General features: G+C 47.0%; 1 protein-coding gene across 10 annotated transcripts in view; it reads right to left on the reverse strand.

Moving 5' to 3' along the window:
* Positions 1-25,993, reverse strand: part of NTRK3 (neurotrophic receptor tyrosine kinase 3) — a 364,980-nt gene that overhangs the window by 235,158 nt on the left and 103,829 nt on the right. For all 10 annotated transcript variants that reach the window (XM_053272596.1, XM_053272592.1, XM_053272593.1 and 7 more), the window contains exon 4: positions 9,268-9,336. In XM_053272596.1, coding sequence (XP_053128571.1) covers positions 9,268-9,336 — 69 coding nt within the window. The remainder of the gene's footprint in view (positions 1-9,267; positions 9,337-25,993) is intronic.

The following is a 25,993-nucleotide window of genomic DNA, read 5'->3' on the forward strand; positions in this document are numbered from 1 at the left end:
GATTCTAACAGAAGCACAGAATTCTGGGGGGGGGGAAACCCCAGCCCCTAGCCACAGGGACCTCTGGCTGGAGAAGATGCTCTCCCAAGTCTGGAGCTACCTACAAAAACCTGGGCCAATTATGACATATCCCAGGTGGCAAGATGGTCATCTGTCAGGGAAGATACCTGCACTTTGCAGGGGGTGGCCTAGAACAGAGATTCTCAGCATTGGGTCCTCAGGTGTTATTGGACTTCAGCTCCCATAATCCCTAGCCCCAGTGACCTTTGGTTGGGGATTATGGGAGTTGAAGTCCAATAACATCTGGGGACCCAACGTTGAGAATCCCTACCTCAAAGGTTCCTTCCAACTCTAACATTCTATGACGATGGAGCAAGCCTGCCAGGTCCATATAGAGGGAGTGCTGGCTAGCATATGGGCACTCACCCCCTTTTATGCAGGCCATGGCTCAGTGGTAGAGTAGGTGCCTTGCACGCAGAAGGGCATGGGATCATTCTGTCAGAAGTCGAGTCTCTTATAGGGCAGGGGAGAAGGGAATTCCTCCTTCCGCCTGTGCACAGCAATGGAAGGGAGGAGGACAAGCTGGCGAACTCTGGAACAGGAGGCCAGACCTTTCGGATGAGGAATCTGAGTTGGCGCGAGCACGCTTCCCTGAAATCAGGCCGCCGAGGAGAGCCTGCCATCACAGCACTTCAGGGGCAGAACTGTAAGTAATAAAAACGCAGCCTTCCCAGATCATTCTTAATGCATGAGTCTCCCCCATGAATAATATAAGAGCCGTGTGCCTTAGGGTGGACTTTACCAATGGCCTGCTCCAGCAGAGCTGGTGATGTAACACATCCTAATCACAGTACCCAGGGGGGCTTTTGTGCAAATTAACTCCCAGCATTTACTGGTCATGCCACGCGCCACCAGTGGACTGGTTCTCTGCCATTAAAAGGACTCGCGTAAGTTTTTTGATTTATTTTTTTTAAAGTCAAATCCCTGAATAGAAAGATCTTGCCTATATTAAAAAAATGTATTGTTGATTAATTAAACAGAAATAAAATGGGCAAGATGTTTCCTCCGCTTCCATATTATTCAGCTGCTCTGACGCTACAGGGAAGGAACAGTATAACTGCAGGTACAGTTATAGAATGTCCGTGATAGAGTTAACCAACCATACATTTATACTATTCTTTTTTTTTTAGTAACAGCATCCTTTTGGGATCCAAGTAATACGACTTGTATGGAGTTCTGTTTGCAGATTTACAAATCCTCCCTTCCCTTCCTCTGTTGCTATATGCAGGAGGCCCTTTTTATCCATTGGGATTCCGTTCCTGCCTATTTCTGCGGATAACAAAACTGCAAATAAAGAGCGTAGGGGTGTGCAAACTGGCTCAGCCTTGAACCTTACCAGATCCAGTTTGGTTCTAGGTCAAGCCGAACCAGCTGGGCCAGCTCGGGCCTGGTTCAAAGCCCCTACTGTGCCATTAAAAGGATTACTCCCAGCGGCAGTCATGGGGGGGGGGCAGTAGTAGCAGCTCCCCCAACCCCCACTGGCCTTTCTCCGTGTCTGTGCATGTGCGGAGGTCATTTGTTTGACCTCTGGATGCGCACAGGCCAAACAAACAGCCCTGCACGCATGCACAGAGGCCCAAAACAGGCTGAAGAGGGCCCAGACCGGCCCTGGACCAGCGCTTGAGACTTGTGGGGAGGCTAGGTTGGGGGGGGGGGTCCCAACCCCCTCCCCGTGGCCATCTCAGCTGCTGTGGATAACCCTTTTAAAGCTTTTTTTACTGTGCAGTAGGGGCTTCAAACCGGGCCTGAGCCAGTTCTAATTTGAAACAAGCCTGGGGCCTAGATCTGGGGGAGAGTGCTGGTTCGAATCCGGTTTGGAGTCGAACTGAACCAGGAAAACTGGTTTTGTGCACACCCCTAAAAGATACCTTAACCCTATAGGGATTAGGCGGTTAGGTTCCTAAGCACACTGCAGTGCGCTGAAAATTACAAGAAAGAGCGTGGAGGGAGAAAAAAAGCACCGTACTTTGCTCTCCAGCAATGCCCCTCAAGCCCCCAAATCCTCCAAATTTTTGCCTGTTTTTGTTTTTTGGGGAAAAAAGAATCACAAAATGGCTTTGTGCTACAAAATGACATCAGAAGTCATTTCCAGCACTCACACAATCCCACTTCCCTCCTTCTACCTTGATCTTTGCAAACACACAACTACTGGTTGGGAGTGCACACAGCTCTCCCTCTTACCCTATTTAGGGTCATGAGAATGAGCCCACTGCCTGGAGCACCACCTCACAATTTATTTATTTAGTGAGATTATATACTGCCCCATACAAAAAAGTCCTTGGGCAGTTCACAATATAAAACCATTAAACCATTAACATAATTAAAACCATTCAAAATACAATAAAACCTCTAAAACTGAAGCTTTAAAACTATAAAATAAAAGCCTGACTAAACAGGTACATTTTTAGGTCCTTCTTTTAAAAATTCAGAGAAGGGGAGACTGTAATTTCATTCGGAAGCATGTTTCAGAGTCCCGGGGCAACTCTAGAAAAGGCCTGGTTTTGAGTCGCCACCAACCGAGCTGGTGGCCACCGCAACCGGACCTCACCAGATGATCTTAACAGATCATTGATGATGAAGTCGTTGATGTGGTTGATGCAGTGTGGTTGATGACAAAGAAGGTGCTCTCTTAAACACCTCAGACCCAAGCCGTCTAGAGTAGACAATGAATACTAGTGATGCACTTATACCAATACTTATATTTATACTAGTGATGCACTTATCACTTCCTCTCAAGCTGTAGAAAATGTGCATAATATAGGACAGCTCTTACATAGGATAAGCTGCAAGAGAGAGCAACTCTTCTTAGATGTTTGAGTTTGGGGGGTCTTGATCCCCTCCTCAGTAACTCTGCAACAGGTAGGCTTCCCATTGGAAACACACTTTCAGCATTTGCTCCTAGATCAAATCTCCACAAAAGGAGGCACAGAGGAACGCATGGAGATGCTCAGGCCTCATTGGTCCACTGTCTCTACCCACATCACTATATAGCCACAATTTTTTCCTCCAAGAAATTCAGCTCAACACTATATGATGCAGAGGTGAACACTGATGAAAGGATCGGTCAGTTTAATGCCCCCTTTCACAATACAACTCATCGCCTCAACCTGATTTTGGTTGCTATGTGCATCAGAGGAACAATACATTAATCACTTGAATCAGTTCAGATTTGGACCAGATCCCATATTTTGATCTGTGCATAGCCCTGGCTTTTGACTAGAGGAGCTGATTCTCTTCTATTCTCAGCACCCTTTGGAAGTTAATTTCTCTCAGTTCCCATCTGTTTCAGAGCCATCACAGAGCTTCAGCCAGATCTAAGCTGGAAACTTCCTCCTCAAGAGACGTATTTAATGCAGCTTATTCCTGGAAAGGGCAAGTTCCTTCAGATGTCATTTTCATTTGTACTCTCAGGTTGAAGGTGTTGCTAACGTAATGCCTTCTTCCTACATGATTCCCAGTGGTTAGGCAGGATGGAGAGATGAGACTGAAACAGGAAGAAATGAGAAGCAAAGAGCAAGAGAGTAGGGACCAGTGTTCCCTGTAACAGGGATTCCCAGATGTTGTTGACTACATCTCCCATTATCCCCAGCTGCAGTAGCCTTTGGCTGGGGATTTTGGGAGTTGTAGTCAATAACATCTGGGAATCCCTGTTACAGGAAACAGTGGTAGGCATATGCAGAATGGTTTGCAAACCGGGCTGTTTCAAGTGTTCCAAGCTCAGAACAGAACAACCCCATTCTGAGTCTGAACACTCGAAACATTCTGAGCACAATTTGGAGTCCAACATGGCACTCTTCTGGCTGCTGTCCATGCATGGCAGCATCTTGTGTGGACAGCATCACCTCACAAATGGCTGTCGTGCATGCGCAGAGGCCAGAAGAGAGCCATGTTGGAGTCCAAAATGGCACTCAGAACATTTCAAATGTTCAGAGCTTGTTCCATTAGAACTACTCGCTCGACTGCTTGTTCTGAAGGAATGATCAGGGCATTTGCATTCCGTTCAGAGCTCAGAATGGAACACAAATGCAGTTCCATGCATATCCCTACAAGAGAGGAAAGGGAAACCTCCTCGGTGCTGGGGTACTATCAAAGATGGTCTGGAGGTTTTAGCTGGGGCATAATGCAATAGCCTGGAGCCAGGCAGAATGTGAGCACAGGTTTGGTATTGCTCCACTGAAGAACGTTAACAACATTGTGTACAGTGTGGGAAAAAATGAGATTCTCTCTCTCTCTTCATAATGCTAGACCTCTGAGTCACCCAAAGAAAGTGATTCAGGAGAGACAAAAGAAACAGTGCTTTCTACTGAGTCGGACCATAGAACAAGCTCTGCTGGATCCATCCCAAGGCCTAGCTAGTCCAGCATCCTGTCTTGCACACTGGCCCACCAGATGCCTCAGAGAAACCTACAGACAAGAGGTAGGGCATGCCCTCTCTCCTGCTGTTGCTCCCCTACAACTGGTAGTGAGAGGCATCTTGCCTCTGAGGCTGGAGGTGGCCTATAGCCATCAAACTAGTGCCCATTGATAGACCTGTCATGAATATGTCCAAGCCCTCATTGGTCCATGTAGCTCTATATTGTCTACACTTATAGGTAGTATATCTCAACAGCTTCAGACAGAAATGACCCCCACGTGGAGATTCTATGGATTGAAGCTAGGACCTTCTACATACAACACAAATACTCTGCCACTTAGCTATACCTCTTCCTAATACAGGAAGCTGCCTTCTGTTGAGTCAAACCCTTGGTCATCTAGCTCAGGATTGGTTACACTGTGTGCCAATGGCTCTCCCAATTTTCTGCTAGGGACCCTTTCCCAACCTTACCTTGAGATGCTGCCAGGGATTGAACCTGGGGCCTTCTGCATCCAAGGCATGTGCCTTACCACAGTGCTACAGCCCTTCCCCTTGCAGGATGTTATATTTAGCTTTTTAAAAAATAGGTAAATTAAGATAAGATAAAGGATTAATTAATAAAAGATTTAGAATTAGATTGATGTGAAGCATGACGTAAGATGGCAGAAAGACAGACCTGCTGACAGGCAAGAATTGCACAGATAAGCAAAATCAGTAATGCTGACAGTGAGAAATAGACAGAATGTGGCTGAGATGGACAGTGGTATGTGCTAATGAGACTGAAAAGAGGGAACTGAGATAGCAGTCACCCCTAAAATAGATCTATAAATAGGCCTAGTGTTTGGACTAAGACGAGGTAATGAAGATGGTACCATCAGTTGCAAGAGGTCAGCGAGAATAAAGCTGATCGTGAAAAAAATATATGGAGTCAGCAAACTGGCATGGGGCTGACAGAGGGAGAAATACATGAATTCAGCAAACTCGGGTGTCAACATTTGGGGAGATGTGTGAAATGGTGGAATATGGCCATGAATCCACCCCTAATCCCCAAGTGAATAGAACTCTAGATCTGAAGACAAACAAGAAGGTTTCAGAAGAGGCAGGTGGCGGGGAGGGAAATTAGTTGGAGAAAGAGAGTTAAAGGAAAAAGAGAGTTTGGCTTGAGCAGTTTTAAGTCTAGGAAAAACGGAGTTTTTATCATGAACAAGGAAAAAAGACAGAAGTCAGCAAAGAAGCAGTGCCCTGTGTTGAGAGAAAGTAGCACAATCCTGAAAATGAAGGAGCTTTCCCAGGCGGGTGGCTTTACTGTGACAGGAAGTGCCTAAAGTTAAGGTGTTTTGAGCACTGCACCAAAGTGCTACTTGTTTAGGATGTATATACAGGCAAACCTCATTATACGTGGAACTGCTATTCATGGTTTTGTGTATCCGCAGGTGTCAAATAGACACCCAACCTCCTTATCCACAGATGCAAAAGGGTTAAAACCAACATATCCACAGTTCATAGAAGGTCAGAAATGACCGCGGAAGTAATTTCCTTTTGCCATTTTGTCCACAGGAACCATTTTGTGGCTCAATTATTTAAAAATAAAAAGCAAAAAAATCTGTGAATTTTTGGGACTTTGGGGAACCATTTGGGACTTGTGGGGCGGGGCATTGCTGGATGTCATGTAGCATGGTGGGGCACTTTATTTGGTCCATTTTCAATTTTGGGGTGTTTTTTCGGGGGGGGGTGTCTAGGAACCTAACACCTGCGGTCCCATAGACCAGGGTTTCTTAACCTTGGGCCCCCAGATGTTGTTGGACTACAACTCCCAGAATCCCCAGTCACAAAGGCCATGTTCTTGGGATTCTGGGAGCTGTAGTCCAACAACATCTGGGGGCCCAAGGTTAAGAAACCCTGCCATAGACTCAATGCTTCATTATCCATGGTTTAATTACCCATGGTAATTTGCAGGTCCTGAACCCCATGGATAATGAGGTCCACCAGTATTGTGCAGTGACTGTGAATCATCAGGAGCAAAGCTGAATAATGCCATTGGTATCTGAGCAGCACTTTCTGTTGCCATCCTGATATTGCTGTAAATGGTTCCCTGATATGAACTCTGCTCCCCTCCACTGCCAGTCTAGTTGTTGAGAAGCTGCATTCAACCTCAGTTTGGAAAAGCTCCAGGAGCATTTAATGGCATAAGAAAGTTAAGCCTAGACATCTGATTTTACACTGACAGTTTGTAGACTGATTTTGACGCGATTAAAAAAAACTCCCCATTTGCTAGAGAGATTTCTTGAGCCTAAATCTGATTAGCATCGCTGACAACATCCCAACAGTTGTTTTCTTATTTGGAGTTGGTTCTAAATAAAGACATGATGCTGTTTGCAAATTCTCTCTCTGAATGTGATGTGGTTTTCTGGAAAATAACCTAGATTTGGAATCGTGGTGGCAGGAGCTGGGCCTCCTATCCTCCTAATCCCAACTGGGGTAATTATTATTTTTTCTCTTTCACCCCAAAGGCAGATAGTGATCTATATGAACATAGGAAGCTGCCTTATGCCGAGTAGACTATTGGTCTGTCTATCTTAGTACTATCTACTAAGCTGTACAGTGTCCTTCCAAGATGGATGGGGCCATAGATGAGGGGTAAAGCCCCTGGTTTGCATACTGAAGATCCCAGTTTCACTCCTTGGCATTTCAGGTAGGGCTGGGATACCCAACCTTAAATGGCCATCCCATCTAAGTCTTAGATCCTAGGAAGCCACTGCCATTACTGAGCCAGACAATACAGAGCCAATGCTGAGCCAGACAATACAGAGCCAATGCTGAGCCAGACAATACAGAGCCAATACTGAGCCAGACAATACAGAGCCAATACTCAGCCAGACAATACAGAGCCAATACTGAACCAGGCAAAACAGAGCCAATACTCAGCCAGACAATACTGAGCTAGGTGGATCAAGGATCTGACTTGGTATTAGGCAGCTTCCTGTGCTCCTCTGATTCTTGATCTTTTCCAGCATCCCCACCTTAAATATTTTTAATAGAGTTGCAAAGGTCTGAACCCAAGTCCTCTGCACACAACACACATGCTCTACCACCCAACTATGGGCCCTGCAATCTAGACTCAAGCAGCAGAGAAATCTGATGCGGCAAACCATTTGCCTCTTTTGAACTATTAGCTGAAATGAGGGCACAAAAAAGTTTGAGCTGCTATTAGCACAATCGATCCACTTCAAACTCAGCATTTTAGCTCGGCTTTTCCCCTGAGCATAGGTGTTGCTTTATTTCTGTAATATTACTATCAGTCTCTTTTTTCCGCTCAATGACTTGACAGGAAAAAAATAAAATATGCCGAGGTTACACCAGTGATAACACATTGACTCCCACTTGAGGGACGGGTCTTTATTCTTCCATAAGTCACTTCTCACTTACAGCTCTATTGATCACAGGTGGGGATGAATGGGATATTCCCAAGATCCTCTGGGATGAATCCTACATAACATATATGCTTTTATTTCTGACGTGCAACTATTTCTAAAACTCAACAAAACAGGTCACCAGGGCAGCACTCCATTGATTTAATGTCCACTTATTCTTCTCAGGCGGCGCTGAATGCTTTATCTATAATTCAGAAGGCTGCAGACCTGCTATCCCCTGAGGGAGATGCCGGCCTCTCTCATGTGCAGCAGAAGGAAAAGTGCTTCAATTGTTGCAGAGAGGAGAGGTCAAGAAGTCTCTCCTTCTTCTGGCCTGCATTAGAACCACAGCCAAAGTTGGGCACATCCCAGAACAAGGCACAAGCACAGAATTTGAAACTGTGCTTTGACATTAAAAAAAAAAGAGAGAGAAATACTTAGTAACCAGTCATGATATATATGTACAGGTGGACCTCACTTTACACGGTACCACTATTCGTGTTTGTACATATCCGTGGGTGTCTAATTGACACCCGGCCTCATTATCCGTGGATTTAAAAAGGGTTAAAACCCACATATCTGCAGTTCCTAGATGGCCAGAAATGACCTCAGAGGTCATTTCTGGTTGCCATTTTGTCAATAGGAGCAATTTTGTGGCTCATTTGCCCCCTCCCAAAAGCATTCTCCCCATGATTTTTCATGAGGAAATGGAGGATTTGGGACTTTGGGGGCATTCCTGGACACCCGTGATACATGCTAAGGCATTTTATTTCCTTTCTCCACATTTTTTGCCATTTTAGGGCCAATTTTTCAGCCTCCAGGAACCTACCCCCCGATCCCATTAACTGTATAGGATACAGTCTATGGGATCAATTGGGATTGACCCTTTATCCACAGTCCTGTTATCCACAGGTCCCCTATGGAACAGAATCCCCACGGATAACGGGGTTCACCTGTATTTATAGATACAGATAATGTTTAAGAGAACATCTTCGTTATGAGCCCCACCACCCATTGAGATCATCTGGCGAGGTCCATCTGCAGTTGCCACCAGTTCATCTGATGGCTACTCAGGGATGGACCTCCTCAGTTGCTGCCCTGAAGCTTTGGAATGCATTCCCTGCCAAAATAAGAGCCTCCCCATCGCTGACAGCTTTTTAAAAGACTCTAACGACACATTTCTTCACCCAAGCTTTTTAACTAGAATTGTATAATGTTTAAATTTCTAATTTAATTTGCCTCATTTCTGATAGGGCGAGCGCTGTGCCTGGAAAAGTGGTGGGGCAGCAGCAGAGCAGGGAAGGACTTGCTTACCTGCTTCTTAAGGGAAGCCCTCCCCACCCCGCCCGCGGCTGCCCAAACCCATTCGGGCACATCCTTAATTGCCTCTTCCTTCAGTTTTTCAGCCCTACTTGAAAGCAATGTCTCCAGACCCAAACTTACAGTTCAATAAGTCTCAGTGTCTTGAAGAGTAACCATGATAGAGTTGTCAGCCGGTTACCGGAGAGGTTTCTGAAAAAAATAGAGGAGAAAGAACTTGCAGTGAATCAGTCTCTCTGCACTGCATTACAACTTCCTCAGTTTAGCTCAGCTCCAAATTTCCTTGCACAAGCAGAGATATGAATATTCTACTTTAAAAAGAATATATACAACTTAAATACAACACACATACAACTTAAAACAAAACAAACATTACGGTATGCGTTAACAAGCTGCCCCCCAACCCGACTATTAACATTAGAAAGAAAAATGGAAAACTGACATATTGTAAAATGTTCTCTCTCAGCGTGAATAGAGGTTCTAATTAAATAAGGAAGACTCTGTTGCCGGTGTTTCCAAGAATCCATTGTTACCCCAAGTAGAAAGTCAACGTCAACTCAGGAAGTAAGTGGCTATTCAAAGAAGCACTGATCAATCCCACACAAACCCACCAACAAAAATTACGTGCTCAGGCAATCCAAATTCTTCACCAAGGGAAGCCGAGTGCTGCAGTCTGTATACATAATACAAAACGCACATGATCTTATATTGATTTCTGAAATAGCTGTGCATGTTATGATCTTCATGGATGCATAACTGGAACACCTGCAGGTGAGAGGGAGGTACTGGCAGACTAGGGGGAACGTGCAGATATGTTGGGTTCACACAAATCAGAAGGAAAAAAACTACGTGGCAAGAAAACACCCGAAAAACCCCTATGTAACTCAATGGAGTGGAATATCCATGGATTCAGAGGGCACTTAACAGACAACCAGGTGGGTGGAGCTAATGGAATGTAATGGCAAGAAGGGGAGAAGCAGGGCTTGAACAATAAGAGTGGGGAATTTCTCAAGAAAGTCCTGCCCCTTCTGCTTGTCAGGGGGAAAGGTGCCTGAACCCTTCAGCATTCTTAGGCATAGACTCAGGTACATTTTGTTGTAGGTCCATACTGGTTTTGCTTATTTTGCAAAGGTCTATCACAAACTATGTACTTGGGCAATCCAAATATTGCATGAAGAGAAGCAGAGTTCTACCATCTGTATACAAAATGTACATGATTTCACTTATTTTGCAAAATTCCTTCAATCTGAAGTAGTGCGCCAAATTTAGTATTGGATTGTAACCTATATATACAATTAAAAGAATGAAAGGGCAGTCCTTTGCATGTTTACAAAGAGCATGATAGAGAACAAAAGGGCTTACTCTCAGGTAAGTGTGCTTAGGATTGGATCCTGAACTATGAAACAGCAAGTCTTGGGTTTCAATTTCACCACAATGAGGAAATCATTAGGAGGCCCATTGGCACGTCACCTTCTCTCAGTATCAGCCCTCTATCAGCAATATGGGGGTAACAATACTGACCTCACTTACAGGACCACTGTAAGTATGTTAAGCACTTTGAATACTCATGGAAAAAACTGAATCCAGTGATAAACCTAAAGGAACACCAACTAGTTTTACTCCTCAACATCCAGTGGCATATTCAATTTTGCTTTTGTTTTTTTAAGAATAATGAATACAGAACATGGCTCTGTCATCAGAACACAGAAAGCTGCCATTGGACCATCGAGCTCAATGTTGTCTACACAGACTGGCAGCATTTTCTCCAATGCTACAGGCAGGTATCTCTCTCAGCCCTATCTGGAAATGTCTGGGAGGGAACTTGGAACTAGAGATGTGTATGAAACAATTTTTTTGAATCATTGCAAATTCTGAAAATGTGTTTCAAATTCAAATCAAATTTAAATTGGGTCTGAAAATTCTATTCGAATCAAATTTGAGTCAATTCAACCCAGTTTTGGTGCCTTTTTTTAACCAATAAGGAGACCTGCATTGTTTTTTTTAAAAAAGAGCCAAACAGCTCTCAAATTGAATTTGAATCGGATTTCAAAAATTTTATTCAAATTTGAATTGAATAGCCCTTTTAAGGGGCCATTCGATTCAGATTCAAATCACTTGAATCACCCAGATTTGAGTCCAACTGATTCAAATTGATTTGCACATCTGTACTTAGAACCTTCTGCTTGCAAGAATCCAGATGCTCTACCACTGAGCTACGAACCCATACCCTAAGGGGAATATCACACAGCACTCACACATGTAGTATCCCATTCCAATGCAAACCAGGACATATCCTGCTTAGCAAAGGGAACAATGCATGCATGCTACCACGAGACCAGCTCTCCTTCCATGGTCATAGTAAGCTGCCTTATACTGAGTCAGACCATTGGTCCATCTAGCTCAGTCCTAAAGCAAATGGCAGTGGCTCTTTCCCAGCCCTACCTGGAGATGCTGCCAGGGATTGAACTTGGGACCTTCTGCATAGAATCAGATGCTCTTCCACTGAACAATGGTCCTTCCCCAATGGCTGCTTAGGTCCAACACCAGTCAGTAGCAATAATCCTTTGACAACATGTTCCAATTCCAAGTCCTGAAGCTACATTTTTGGGGCCAGCCAGCCAGCAGTTCAGCAAGCTCTGTTTCTGCTGCCCAAGAGGACCTAAATGAGTAGGGTGGCAAACCTGAGGAGGACAGGGCAGGCAGGCTGCATCTATGGGGCCATTCTCTTGGTGACCTTGCCCTGCGAGGACAGAGATGGGATTTTTGCAATACTGCAATGGTTTTTTAATGGGTTCTAAATTTGCCTTCTCCATCTTTGCAGTGCTCACACTGAAAGAGGCTGCTGCCATAGCAACCCAAGACAACCTCAGAGTAGCCCCCACGGCTCCAGCCAGGACAAAACAAGAGACTGCAAAATCTGTTCTCCCCAGGAAGCATTTACAAATTGGTGTCCATCCTCTCCTCTCTTCTCAAGCCATCTGGGGGAGCCAAGAGAGGATAAGGAAGGATATTAAAAAGAGATGGTGTGAGAAAAGAGCAAACAGAGGACAGGCAGTATCATCTGGGGGAGAAGACACCAAAACACACCTGTGAGTACGTCTAAAAGGAGAGATCAAGAAGCCCTTTGGAAGATCCCCCTGCCGAAAGGTACAATAGACTGGGGAATACAAACAAATGTTTCAGGATTGCCAAGGTTTTAAGAAGGTGATATCTGAAAACGCATCAACCCAAGCTTAAAAATCATTGTTGGCTTTTTAAAAAATATATTCTATTGAGTTTTTCAAGAGGAAATGACTAATGTCTTACACGAATAGTACTTGCAAAATCTGACAAACTAGCTGAACCCGCACAGACATCTGTGTGCTAGCCTCAGCCTCCCCCGCCCCTCGCCGCTTGCCCATTCTACCTTCTCCCCTCTTGCCAGTCACCGGTTCTTTGCTCTCCCCGCTGGCACTTGGCACCCTCCCCCCCGCCGGCCACCGCTTACTCTCCCCCCTGCCCACCTGCCTGCCATTCTTCAGTCGGACATCTGGCCAGCTGCTGCCACTGCCCACCACTTCCTCTCTTTCCCGCCTACCCATTCACCTTTTTTGTGGCCGCCTGCCACTTTCTCCCGCTCCGGCCTCTGCTTCCCCACCCTCCACTGCCACTTTCTCTCCTCCCTTCCTCTCCCTGCCCGCCTGCCCATTGGCCTTATCTTTGCTGCTGTTGCTGCTGCTATCGCTTTCCAATCCCCCTCCCAGCACTCGCAAACTCTTGCAAGAGCTGCCACACGTGGGATTAGCCATGGGTACGTCTTAGTGAATTATAGACAGATAGATAGATTGCAGGTATTTGCACATTTCCCAATATAACAACAACACAGAGTACCTTGAGGTGTTAATCCAAAAATTAATGAACGATAATTTGAGAAGATAATATTGCTTGAGAGGTGGGAAAGGGGAGGAAAGAGGAGCGTAGTTACCATGTTAGCATGATTTGGTCAGCTGGATGGACAGGATCTTTGCCTTGAGCAACATTGTCCCAAAATTTTACAAATCCATTTTTCATACAACAGAGTCAAGGCACCTGAAACCAACTTCTTCATAAAATGCACAATTCTCTTGGGGGTATTTAAGGTACGAAATGCAGTAACACCAATTAGCCTCGATGACTTTTTAAAAGGGGGGTTGAAAGGGTTAGATAAATGTCTACAGGATAGGTCAGACAACAGCTACTAGATCTTGGGAATTCTGCATGCTGTGCAGAACACTTCAAAGTACCCACTAAAACATATATCATGTGTCAAGTGCCCCAGAGTAACTTGCTCTTCTGAGGGCATAAAAGGTTGGGGCTGCAGCTCAGTGGTGAAACATCTGCTGTGCATGCAGAAGGTACCAGGTTCAATCCCTGGCAGCATCTCCAAGTAGGGCTGGGAAAGCCTCCTGCCTGAAATCTTGGGGAGATGCTTCCAGTCAGTGTAGGCAATGACGGACCAATGACCTGGCTTGGTATAAGGCAGCTTCCTATGTGCCGCCAGGTTTATTTAAGAGGGCGGCTCAGTGGTAGAGCATCTGTTTTGCATGCTGAAGGTGCCAGGTTCAATCCCTGGCAGCATCTCCAGGTAGGGCGGGGAAAGAACTGGGAGAGCCACTGCCAGTTGAAAAGTCAATACTTAGCTAGACGGTCGGACTTGGTGGAAGGCAGCTTTCTGTCAGTACCCTCCGCCGTTTGCATCCTAGCATTCACATTCACATTCCCTGCCCCACCAATTCATTCAAGATTTCCCCTGCCTCTTCACTTTCTGCAGCTTATCAGAGCTACGGTTGCCGTGGGTCACCTCCTCCTCTTCACATCTAGACCATCTGCACAGCAGAGGGCCCTCTCGCTGTGACCCCATTTGCCACAAATGGTGAAGCGCACCAGTCGTGTGCAAGCAACCCAGCAGCTCATTAATGTGGCCCCCTAAGGGAGGCGTGTGGAGCTGGGGGGGGGGGGAGCAACCACAGAAGCAGCTGCAGGGAGCTGAGGCTACCATCAGCTCAGCAAAGCAATTGCCCTCCAACTCTTCGCCAGCTTTCTAACTATGAAACCAGCAGAACGGCCATGCCAAGATATTTTAAGCTTGTCAGAATAAAAAAGGAACCAGTGTTCCCTCTAACAGGGATTCCCAGATGTTGTTGACTACAACTCCCAGAATCCCCAAGCAAAAGCCATTGCAGCTGGGGATTCTGGGAGTTGTAGTCAACAACATCTGGGAATCTCTGGGAACACTGAAGAGAACCTGAGGCAGTTGTGTCTTTGGATGGATTTGCCTCTCATTCATAGGAATATAGGGACCTGCTTTACCCTGAGTCAGACATTGGTCCATCTAGCTTAGTACAGTCTACACGAGGCCTGCTCAGCTTTGCCCCACCAGCTGTTTTTGGGACTACAACTCCCATAATCCCCAGACACAGTGGCAATAGCCAGGTATTATGGGAAAACTGTTCCCTCTAACAGAGACTACATGTGAGCACTATAAGATATCCCTCTTAGGGGATGGGGCCACTCTGGGAAGAGCATCTAGGTCCCAGGTTCCCTCCCTGGCAGCATCTCCAAGATAGGGCTGAGAGAGACTCCTGCCTGCAACCTTGGAGAAGCCGCTGCCAGTCTGTGAAGACAATACTGAGCTATATAGACCAATGGACTCACTCGGTATATGGCAGCTTCCTACATTCCAATGAAGGAGGGAAATACCCTTCTATTGGCCTCTCAACAAAGCTGCTGAACCGCCTGTCTCTTTACTCTCGTTTCTTCCATCAAATGCCATGCCTTTTACATTTAAGACTGCAAGCCTAAGCAAGAGGGATATTATTTCTAGTTCATTTTGCTTAGAGCTTAGCAATTTTAGGCACTTCATTAACTGATGATGATTCCTGGCAGCTTCCTTAACCTAAACAGGACCTCCTGTGAGGATCTGAACCAGGCAACTCTCACCTGCCCCCAATACTGAGTCGAAACAGAGGAAGCTACACCCCACCAGAGCCTAATGGCACAGCGAGGAAGTAACTTGCCTAGGGAGCAAGAGGTTGCTGGTTTGATTCCTTGCTGGTATGTTTCCCAGACTATGGAAAACATCTCTATCAGGCAGCAGTGATCTAGGAACATGCTGAAAGACATCATCTCACACTGCGCAGGAGATGGCAATGGTCAACCCATCCTGTATTCTACCAAAGAAAACCACACAGCTCTGCGGTCGTCAGGAGCTGAAATCAACTCGACGGCACACTTTACCTTGACATTTGCTAGGGTTGATCTCTTGCTACAGTGGCCTCCCCCTTTCCTCCATTCCTTTTGAAACAGTCAAGATTGTAAACTCCATGGGGCAGGGGCCTATCTTGTTTGTCTTATGTTGCTCTGTAAAGAGGCAGTGAGCCAGCATGATGTCAGTAAGTCAGACTAAGTTCTGTTTATTTATTTTTACCTTTATATCCTGCTCTTCCTCCAAGGAGCCCAGAGTGGTGTACGCTGTTAGATTTATCCTCACAACAACCCTGAGAGGTAGGTTAAGGTGAGACAGAAGTGACTGGCCCAGTGAGTTTCATGGCTGGACAAAGATTTGAACTCAGGTCTGCCCGGTCCTAGTCCAGCACTCTCGTGGCCTCTCTCTCTCTCACTCACTCGGCAGGATTGTGCAGAACCCCCTGATAATTTTCACTTGACTTAAAGGCATTCATTTGGCTTCCCTTTAAAATTCTCAGAGGTTGGGAGGAGCCTTGAAATTTGCTTCAATTAGTCAAGCATTTTATTGTTGTGTGTGGGGTGGGGGGGACCACTCCTAAGTTTTCTGCATCCTTCCCATAAGGGAGGCAGTGGAGCGAGAGAGGCGGATGAGAGAGAGAGAGAACTAAAAGGGGGGCAAGTCTCTGCAAGAATAAAGAGGGGAATACTCATCTCACTGGAAGTGTCTTTTCACAAAGGTCATGTTTTGCTACATTAAGCAGAAATGTCAAGAGAAAAATTGGATTCCAAAAGGGGAAAGGGGAAAAAACAAAACACAGACACAGACACATACACAGAGAGACCATGAACGCTCCATGCAAATACAGAACCAGAAATAGCACAGGCTTTTTAATTACACTCGAGGCCAATGCACAATAAGAGCTAGGAGACGCCTTCTTCTCACTAACTAAATGGAGGCCTCCAGAGAAAAGGTTTCCCGTTTCTAACCTCACTTATGTCACGTCCCATCAAGAGTACCACCGATATCAAATCAGATCACAAACCACTCTCTCCCTGCTTATTTGGAACTGACAGAAAATCCTCTGTCAGAAGAGGGTGGTAAGCACCGTGCCCCCCAATACAGGTAGCTTGCCCCCCACACCTCCTTCCCATTTCTGTGTCAGAAATCTAACACGTGGGAAATGGCTCACCCTTCCAGATATGCACTTTGCTCCTTTGGTGCCCCTCCCCCCAGTTTTGTTTCTGGTCCCGCCACTGTCTGGAAGGTGGTGCATCCTGAGCTTCCATTAAGTGCCAGATCTAGGATTCCTGCAAAACTAGAATCCTGGGGCTTTGCAAGTACAGAAACCAGCAGTCCAGAGTCAACAAACATCTCTCAAGAAGTTGATTAAGGCACCAGGATACAACCAAAGCAATTCTAGCTCTGCACGCCTTCAGCTGCACAACTTTAGTTCTCTTGCAGACATTGGACTGCCACTCCCATAATCCTGTCTACTGACCACTGTGGCTGGGGTTGATGGGAGTTGTAGTTCAAAAACAGCTGAAGGAGTGGTGTTGTGCAGCCCTGCTCTATCTGTGTACAATGAAGGCATGCTGGCTGGTAGGGGTGTGCACAGAACCAGCTGGTCCAGTTTGAGTCCAAACTGGACCAGGACCGGACTGGGCCAGTTCAGTCCGGCATCCCTTCGAACCCCCCCCCCCCCGGTTTGGTTCAGTCCAGGGTCGGAACAAATAGGGGGTGGTTCGGTTCAACCCCAAACAGTTGAACCAAACAGGTTTGACATCAAACATGTTCAATGTTAAACCTGTTTGCACACCCCTACTGGCTGGACCAACCCCTGACCTCCACCTTTCCTCCTTGAGCACCTCCACCTTTCCTCCTTGCACACTCTCTCACTTTCCACACCCTTTGAAAAACAGTTTAATTCAAATGCTACATACTGCTTCCATCTGAGGCTCTCTCAGCTTTTAGTTACAGGTAAAAATACTCAGAAGATTATGAGAATACTTTAAAGAGCAACTTGAGTGATGTTGGGGCAGCTCATTTTAAAAATCATGGTTACCCAGTTGCAAGGGACAGGTATGTAGGAAAATACATAAGCACTCTCTTAAAAGGCCTTCCCAGCACCGAGAAAAGTGCAATACTGTTTGGAGGTCAGCACAGTAGGAAGTGGCTCTCACACTGAAGGTTTGTTGTTGTTGTTTGTGTTTGTTTTTGCCAAAGTGGCCCCACTTGAAAACTCTGAGAATCTTGAGACTCTGATGAAGGAGCCAAATCCTGAAGCGTAAAAGCTCTAGGAATTTACATAGGAGAAAGAATGAACTAGGCATCTACAAGAGGCAAAAATAGGGACAGTGGTTTACCAGAATCAGATTCCCCCCCAAAAGGACTGTCCCTGGTAAAAGGTGGAGCCTATGGAAGCTAGTTTGGTCTACAGAGCCTCAGGCAAATAGATTCGAATTGGCTACTTTCCAATTTAGAAGCCATTTTAACATAAGCCAACACATTCAAATCAATAGACTGGTTCACACAAGCATTCAGATCTAGGTTTAATGTGGGTTATCCACATTAGTGTGACTGTGTGAACCCACACCAAGGTGAGAGTCTCAGGTTCGGTTCAGGCTATAAACCACCTTGATGTGGGTTCACACAATCATGCTAATGTCCGTAAACCACATTAAACCAAGATTCAAAGGACTGAGCGAACCAGGCCCTGATTTACATAAATCATGCAGATTTCAGAATGCAGCTTTTCTTTGTACAGAATTTGAGGTGCAGAATCAACATTCTGCTCTGTGTGTGTGTGTGTGTGTGTGTGTGAAGGACAGGGTATATGCACAGGATATATGAACATCCGTAAGTTATCCCTGCAGCAAACAACAGCAGTCGAAGGCCAAGGTAGCTCTCCGCTCTGGCTTGTGGCAATGTTTGTTTGTTTGCATTTTATTTAAAGCTTTGGAGGTTTACGGAGGAGTTTTCTCCTTGGTGGAATCCAGAACAATGGGAATTTAGTGTGAAGGGAAATGGCATGTTTGCTTTCCCCTCAATTAAGCACCAGCAAAAAGGGCCCTGCTATTAGAGGATTTTTTTAAAAAAAAATCAGCTAAATTAAACCAGATGCCTCATTAATGACACTTACAAACACGAGCCTCTGTAATTAAGCTGCAAACTATATGATTGTGATCAGTCCAAGGCCAGGGCAGGAGGATGTGTCTGCTGGATCTTTCCCAGCCTCCTGTCAGCATCCACCCCGCCCCTTTCTGCACACACGTTCTTTCTGGGGCTGCCTTTCACTTCCAACCTCACACATTGGTTTCTGCATGGAAGATGTTCTTAACGCATTTTAATAATATGTTGCCCGCTACAAAAATCCTGATCTGGAGGATTAGTTGCACAGAGCCACCGAGGAGAGAGAGCATGCCTGGCATAAATTAGAGGTGAAGCCCGTGCCCTCGGTGGCTTTCCCTGGTGTGGGCTTTGCTAGAGGCCCAATTCACCACTTTTCAGGGGTCTGTCTCTTCCATGCCACATCTTTCCTTAGCAAATCAGGGTAGCTTTCCTTCCGCCTACTATATATTATCACCCAGGGGACAATCTTATGATGCTCTGCTCCCCACTCAGTAGCTTCATTCACACGCTTAGGGAAAGGCATGGGACAAATGTCCCACCCTAGCTCAGGAGCAGCGCACGCTCCAATTTTGTGGCTGTCTGCAAAGGGGGAAGCAAAGTCAGAAGAGAGGGGCAGGTTCTCCAAGGTTGCAGGCAGGAGTCTCTCTCAGCCCTATCTTGGAGATGCTGCCAGGGAGAGAACTTGGAACCCTCTGCATGCAAGCAGGCAGATGCTCTTCCACTGAGCTATGGCCCCATCCCCTAAGGGGAAGATCTTACAGTGCTCACAAGTGTAGCCTCCCATGGGAACATATGAAGCTGACCTCTACTGAGTCAGACCCTTTGTCCATCTAGCTCAGTTTTGCATACACAGACTAGCCGCGGCTTCTCTAAGTTTACAGTCAGGAGTTTCTCCCAGTTCTATCTTGGAGATGCCAGGGAGGGTACATAGCACCTCCTTCATGAAAGCAGGCAAGTGCTCTTTCCAGAGCAGCTCCTCCCCTAAGGCAGGCCTGCTCAACCTTGACCACCCACCCACCCCAGGTGGTTTTGGACTACAACTCCCATAATTCCCAGCCACAGTGGCCAATAGCTAGGGATTATGGGAGTTGTAGGCCAACATCTGCAGAAGGGCTGAAGTTGAGCAGCCCTGCCCCCTAAGGGGAATATCTTAATGCTCACATATAGTCTCCCATTCAGATGCAAACCACAGTGAACCCTGCTTAGCAAAGTGGACAATTCATAGCCTCCACTTTGTACCTGGTTCCCCTCAGTGGACCTCAGGGTCTTAGTAAACAAACAAAAAAGGAGATCCAGCAAGCCAGAAGCCTGCCCACGCCTGGCATAGTGACCGGATGCATGAGCTATGAGCCACAAGTGCAAATCTTACACCAAATGCAGATGAACCAGGTGACTTTGGGCAAGTGAGAGTTCTCTCACCCCCCATCTGCAACATGGAGATAACAGACAGAGTGCACCCGTAGTAAATGTTGCTGAGATAATGTACTGTACGTGAAATGCTTTCAGCACCCGAGATAACATATGTGAAGCCTGTTATCACTTCGAACGCCCTGTCTACATGCCGAATATTATAAGCCTGCATCACACCAGGTCTTCCTGTGAAAAGCAGCAACACCGCACACAGACGGAGGCGCCGGGCGTTCTCATCCCTGTTCAACCAACACCGCTGGCCTCCTCTATTTATCTCCATTTCCAGACAGCTGGCCTTGTGCTCCCAGCTCTCTTCCCCACCCACAGCCACCCTCGGCTTCCTGTTTACTAAGCAGCTTCCCTCATTAAGGCAGAACGCACTGCCCTCCCTTAACCAACGTGCTGAAACGACTCCAGTGAATCCCAGAGGCAACAGCCACGGCCGCACGGGTCCTCTCCATGAATCAGTCTCGGGGACATATTAGGCTAAATGGAGATCGCAGATAGCTCAGCACAAAGACACAACTGCAGGCGACGTCCAAGACACACAGCCTGCAGAAGTGCCAGGCTGAGCCAGCCACGTTAGGAGCCCAGAGCCCCCCACATTCGCAGGAGGAGAAAGTAGAGGAGTTAGCAGAACGGTGCTCATCATTAAACTGATGGGACGAGCCTGTCATAGCTGCTAACCATTCACTCTCTTTCTCTTTTGCACAGAGGGGTTTAGGGGAGGGAGGCATGGATTACAATCAGTGTTCCCTGCAGATGTTGTTGACTACAACTCCCAGAATCCCCAGCTGCAATGACTTTTGCTTGGGGATTCTGGGAGTTGTAGTCAACGACTTCTGGGGATCCTTGTTAGAGGGAACACGGATTAAAATGCTGTGTAATCTATCTTTCTCAGAGAAAGGGAGAATCAGAGAGACAAGGAAAAGAAAGAGGAAGGGGTTGGCACCCATTTCCGACATCACAGGCTTGAGAAGTTCATTCTCAACTGTGCAGGCGTGCCGCACACTTAGCAACAGCCGCTGGGCAGGGGGGAAGACTGCTTGGCTCACCTCCCCAGCAGCCATCCCTAGGAGGTGAGGCAACTAATTTTTTTTTTTTAAACATAGGTTCACTGTGGCAGGAAGTCCCCAAAAGTAGGTTTGTGGGGGCCTCACAGTGGGGGCAGTCCAGGCACCAAAATTACCTAGCTGCGCCCTTGGGTTAACTGTATACAACAAGAGTGTTGGTTGTGGTCCCTTGGCTTTCTGGTCATTCACACCTCCAGCTCCCAGACCCTCTTTCCATTCCACTTCCCAGGCCCATATTCCATGCACTTTATCCTCTCCCCCTCCCCTCTTCCTGCCAACATTAAGAATTCCCTACCCATAAGCCAGGATTGCACAACTCCGGCCTGCAACTGTTATTGGACTACAACTCCCGTCATCCCTGACAACTGACCACTGTCCAGTAGTCCAGCAATGGCTGGAAGGCAGAAGCCCGAAGCCCTGAGGTTTCCCCTCTGCTGCTCTGCCTCTCAGCCGTTCTTCATCCAAATCTCCGCTTCTCGTCCTGCAGTCTGCTCTTCCCCTCTGCTTTTAGTCATACTGCTTCAGGCCCCACTCAGATCCCCCAGTTCGTGATCACTATACACAAGGTGATGGACTTAAATCTCCTGGGGGAGGGTAGTTACCCACCCACCCCAGCGAGATCTTCCCTGGCAACACTTTATGTCAGTTCTCAGATTATGTTCTCGGAACAAAAGCTGAGTGGGCAGAGGAGAAGCTCTTACAATACGTTTGAATAATTGCATTGAAGCAAACCCAGAATTGTCTTGCAGGCAAGATTAGACACTTAGTGGAAGCTTGTACAATGGAAGCTGGCCGACCAAGTCGTCAGGCTCCACCCATCAGTTCTAGATTCATAGAGCCTGTGGTTACAGTGGTGATTAAAAGGAACTCTGCACATACTCATAGGTAATGCCTTTCTCCCGCCAGAGGTTTGACCGTGGCCCAGTCTAGCACAGGGATAACACAGAGAGGAGAGCTGGTCTTGTGGTAGCCAGCATGACTTCTTCCCTTTAGTTAAGCAGGGTCCGCCCTGGTTGCATATGAATGGGAGACTAGAAGTGTGAGCAGCACTGGAAGATATTCCCCCTTGGGAGATGGAGCTGCTCTGGGAAGAGCATCTAGGTTCCAAGTTCCCCCACAGGCAGCATCTCCAAGACAGGGCTGAGAGAGATTCCTGCCTGCCACCTTGGAGAAGCTGCTGCCAGTCTGTGAAGTCAATCCTAAGCTAGATAGACCAATGGTCTGACTCAGTATATGGCAGCTTCTTATGTCCCTATCCAGCAGGCAGTCACCAAACATACCACAATCAAGTGCAGAAAGGTGAGTCAGGTGCACGTGTGTACAAACCAGCCTCGTGCACGAGAAGTAACATGAGCATCCCAGACACAAAGTACTGCTCCAAATGAAGTCTGTGCAACTCTCAGCAGCTCCACGCTCTGCTGCCGGCACCGAAAACTCCCACCTGAGCCTTTCCCCGGCCTCCTCCACCTACGCCGTGATAAGTTTAGATCTATCAGATATGGAATACAACTGTATTGCTGGGCTTTTTCCTGCTCCAGTGCACAGCGAATGTATTCGGGCGGGGGGGGGGCGGTCTGTGCCGGTGGAGGCCCGGAGATGCCAGCCTGCAGTGCCGGGAAACGGGTGAGGTTCAATGCGCTTGTTTTGCTTCCAATTGCCTATTTCCCTGGGATGGAAGCAGGCAGAGTGGCATACACACACACACACACACACACACACACACACACACACACTCCTTCGTTCTCCCCCCAAAATACCTTCGATACCCCCCCAAAGGGCCATATCCTTCGATACCCCCCCCCAAAGGGCCATGAACATGATCTAAGCATTCGGGTAGGAGAAGCCTCCTACCGTAATCCGGGAGCTGGGCACGATCCTGATTTTTGATGGCGGGTTAGATCAAACCAAGCTTGCAGCCGGCAGAGAGCTTGATGGTCAGTCAAGTCCCAGCTGGGAAGGGAGGCGGTTCCTCCTACCTCGTTCCAAAGCTGGGGACGCACACGTCCTACCCAGCTGGGGCTTCACTGATACAATACAATGAATATTTATATACCGCTTTTCAACTAAAGTTCCCAAAGCGGTTGACACAGATATAAACAAATAAAATGATCACACTCCCCACCGCCAACCTTGTTTTTAATCTAATGCACGATTTAAAAAAAATGGGGAGTCTCCTCCTCGGCACAGCCCTACGCCATGGTGGTGTGGGGCCCCCCACTCTCCCAGGCCCATGCCATGTGCCACGCCCACAGACCCTTACCGTCTGCCTCCACGGCTCCCCTCGAAGCCTAACCCACCACGCTCCTCTGTTTGGAGCTTTCCTGTTGCCCACTGGCCAGGAGGAGCCTGGCAAGGGGGCGGCAGGAGCAGTGCTAAGGGGGCAGCATGGCAAGCAAGCGAGTGGGTGGTGGGCAGCAGCAGCGCTGAACAAACTAGGTGGTGGAGGGCGAGGCAAGGGAGGCAGACCCAGAGGGAGGGTGCTGTGTGTTCTTTGGACACATCTGCCTAATTTTAGCTCCACCCCTGCTCCCTGAACTCTATTTAGGAGTCATCATTACTGCCAGCCCTTGCCGGTGCAACAGCCCTCCCTGACTGTGCTCTCTTAGCCCTAGTTCCTACATTAGGCTTTCCGTATCTCTCTCTCTCTCTCTCTCTCTCCCCCTCTGCCCCACATTCCTGCACCTGCTGTGGCAGCACTTGGACCAAGCCTCACCCTCCCGGGAGGAGTTCAGACAATAGGTGGGAAAGGGCTTTCTCTGTAACGATGCCCAGAATGTGGAACTCCCTGCCACAAGATATGTACCTCACCCCTCTTTGATGCTTTTTGACCATCGGTGGAAGATTCGTATTTGTTTGTATAGGCACTGCTTTGGCCTGGCCTCGGCTTCATTTTCTCTTCCCTCCTCCTGCCATTTTGTTGTGTTTCTCATTGCTCTTTTGGCTGTGGTTCTGGAACTCGAGTGCTCCACTTGGAGTGGAAAGAAAATGTTGGAAGCTAGGCATGAGAAGGTCATTTTAAGAAGCAGCTGCCATTTTGCACAGCATTTAGGTTGGCTCCTAAGTTTCATTTCAGCTGGGGATGAATATTAAGAGGTTAATCCAAAGGTTTAACATGAAAATTGAGGACAAGTGATGGCAGCATAACAATCCTGGCCAGACACAACTTCTCTTCTCCGCAGAGCAACCACAATTGCTCCCACTGCAACTCATGACCCCCTGTCTTGGGTCTAGATTCCAGCTAGGATGGGACTGGACCATCTCTGTAGCATCATTAGAGAGGCACAAAGGAGAAAACAAGCAGTAACAAAGCCACCAAATGAAGGCTAGGCAGAAGCTGCCTGGCAGGCACCGCTAAACGATTTCCAATTAATTAACTGATTACACCAGAGAACAGAAGGGGATTCATGTGAGTGCTGTTGACCTTTAAGAATAATTAATATCATCAGGATCGCAAAACTCATCCAAGCAAAATAATTGGGAACGTTTCAATATCACTTCTGATCCAATGTCATGGGGAGGTATGGAAGAGTGCTAGCTCATTCTAACAGGGTTGGCCCCTGGTTTCTACAGCCCATTAAGAAACTTCTCTGGCTCCCTTCCAAACTTCAGTTAATCTTTTGCTCTTCCCACATGTAGCCACTACTCTTTGGGGGTCCTGTCTGAAGATTACTCGTACGCCTGCCATGTAGAATTCGGTGTTCTTCATTTTCAGGTCCAGGGGCCAGTGACGGCCCCATCAACCCCAAGGGCAGCTCTTTCACTGATTGTTTAGTGGGCTTGTGTGAAGCTTTGGCTGAAGTAGAAGACTCCGCCATTTGGAAGATTGCGCCATTTGGAAGCGACCCTTCCCACCGTTCAGTGCTGTACTTTGTCCAGCACTGGGGGTCTCCTTTAGGGAAAACGGAGCCCTCTGGAACCCCTGCACCATCTTGGAAGGCATGCACAGAGCGATGGAACACAGAGCGATGGGAGATGGGGCCCTTCCCAGAACTTTCCTCCTAGAACTCTTAAGAGATGGCTTCATCGCTCCGAAATGGTCCTCCCAGCACCAAGAGCACAGTACTGTGCAGAGCAGTGTTCCCTGTGAGAGGGATTCCCAGATGACATTGACTACAACTCCCATCACCCCCACCTACAATGGCCTTTGGCTGGGGATGATGGGAGTTGTAGTCAACAACATCTGGGAATCCCTCTTACAAGGAACACTGGTGCACTGTGGGAAATGGCTTTCACAAAGAAGGTTTTTTTGCCAAGTGGCCCTCACTTGGAAAATAGTGAAGGTCACTGTTCCATGACAATGACATCTTATTGTCCATTTGCTTAAGATATACCGTCTCTGCTCCCCACACCTCTCCTTACTTGCCTTCTTGTTCCACCAGGCTCTACCGACAATTTATTTATTATTTATTCATCATATTTGTATGCCACCTGATATGTACATCTCTAGGTGGTGTACACAATTTAAAACAATATAAAAATTAGAAACAGATTAAAATCCCACAAAACACAATAAAAACAATCTCATAAAACAAGTTAGTAAAATAAATTATTAGAATTAATTCCAGTTAAAAGCCTGCAGGATACAGGTCTGTCTTGAAGGTCTTCCTGGAAACAAACAAAGAGAAGGGCATGTTCTTATTTGAACAAGGAGCACATTCCAAAGCCCTGGGGTAGCCACAGAGGAAGCCCGGTCCTCAGTTGCCACCAAACAAGCCGGCAGCAATGGTAACTGGACCTCTCCAGAAGATTGTAATAGGCAGCAGGGTTCAAGGCCAACCTTGGGGGCTTGGCACCTATTTACCTACAGAACCGCCTCTCCCATCCAGTTACATCCCGACCTGTTAGATCATTTCAGATGGCCCTTTTGTCGGTCCCTGATTTTCGAGAGGTTTGGAGTTCTAGGACCTGCGAGAGGGCTTTTTCAGTTGCTGCCCCACTTCTATGGAATTCTCTTCCCCTTAAGATTCGTCTAGCCCCCTCTTTACTGGTCTTTAAATCCTTACAGAAGACCAGAAATGAAGGGTTGCCTCTT

The sequence above is a fragment of the Hemicordylus capensis genome, chromosome 10, assembly GCF_027244095.1.
Source record: "Hemicordylus capensis ecotype Gifberg chromosome 10, rHemCap1.1.pri, whole genome shotgun sequence".
In the NCBI taxonomy this organism is placed as follows: domain Eukaryota; kingdom Metazoa; phylum Chordata; class Lepidosauria; order Squamata; family Cordylidae; genus Hemicordylus; species Hemicordylus capensis.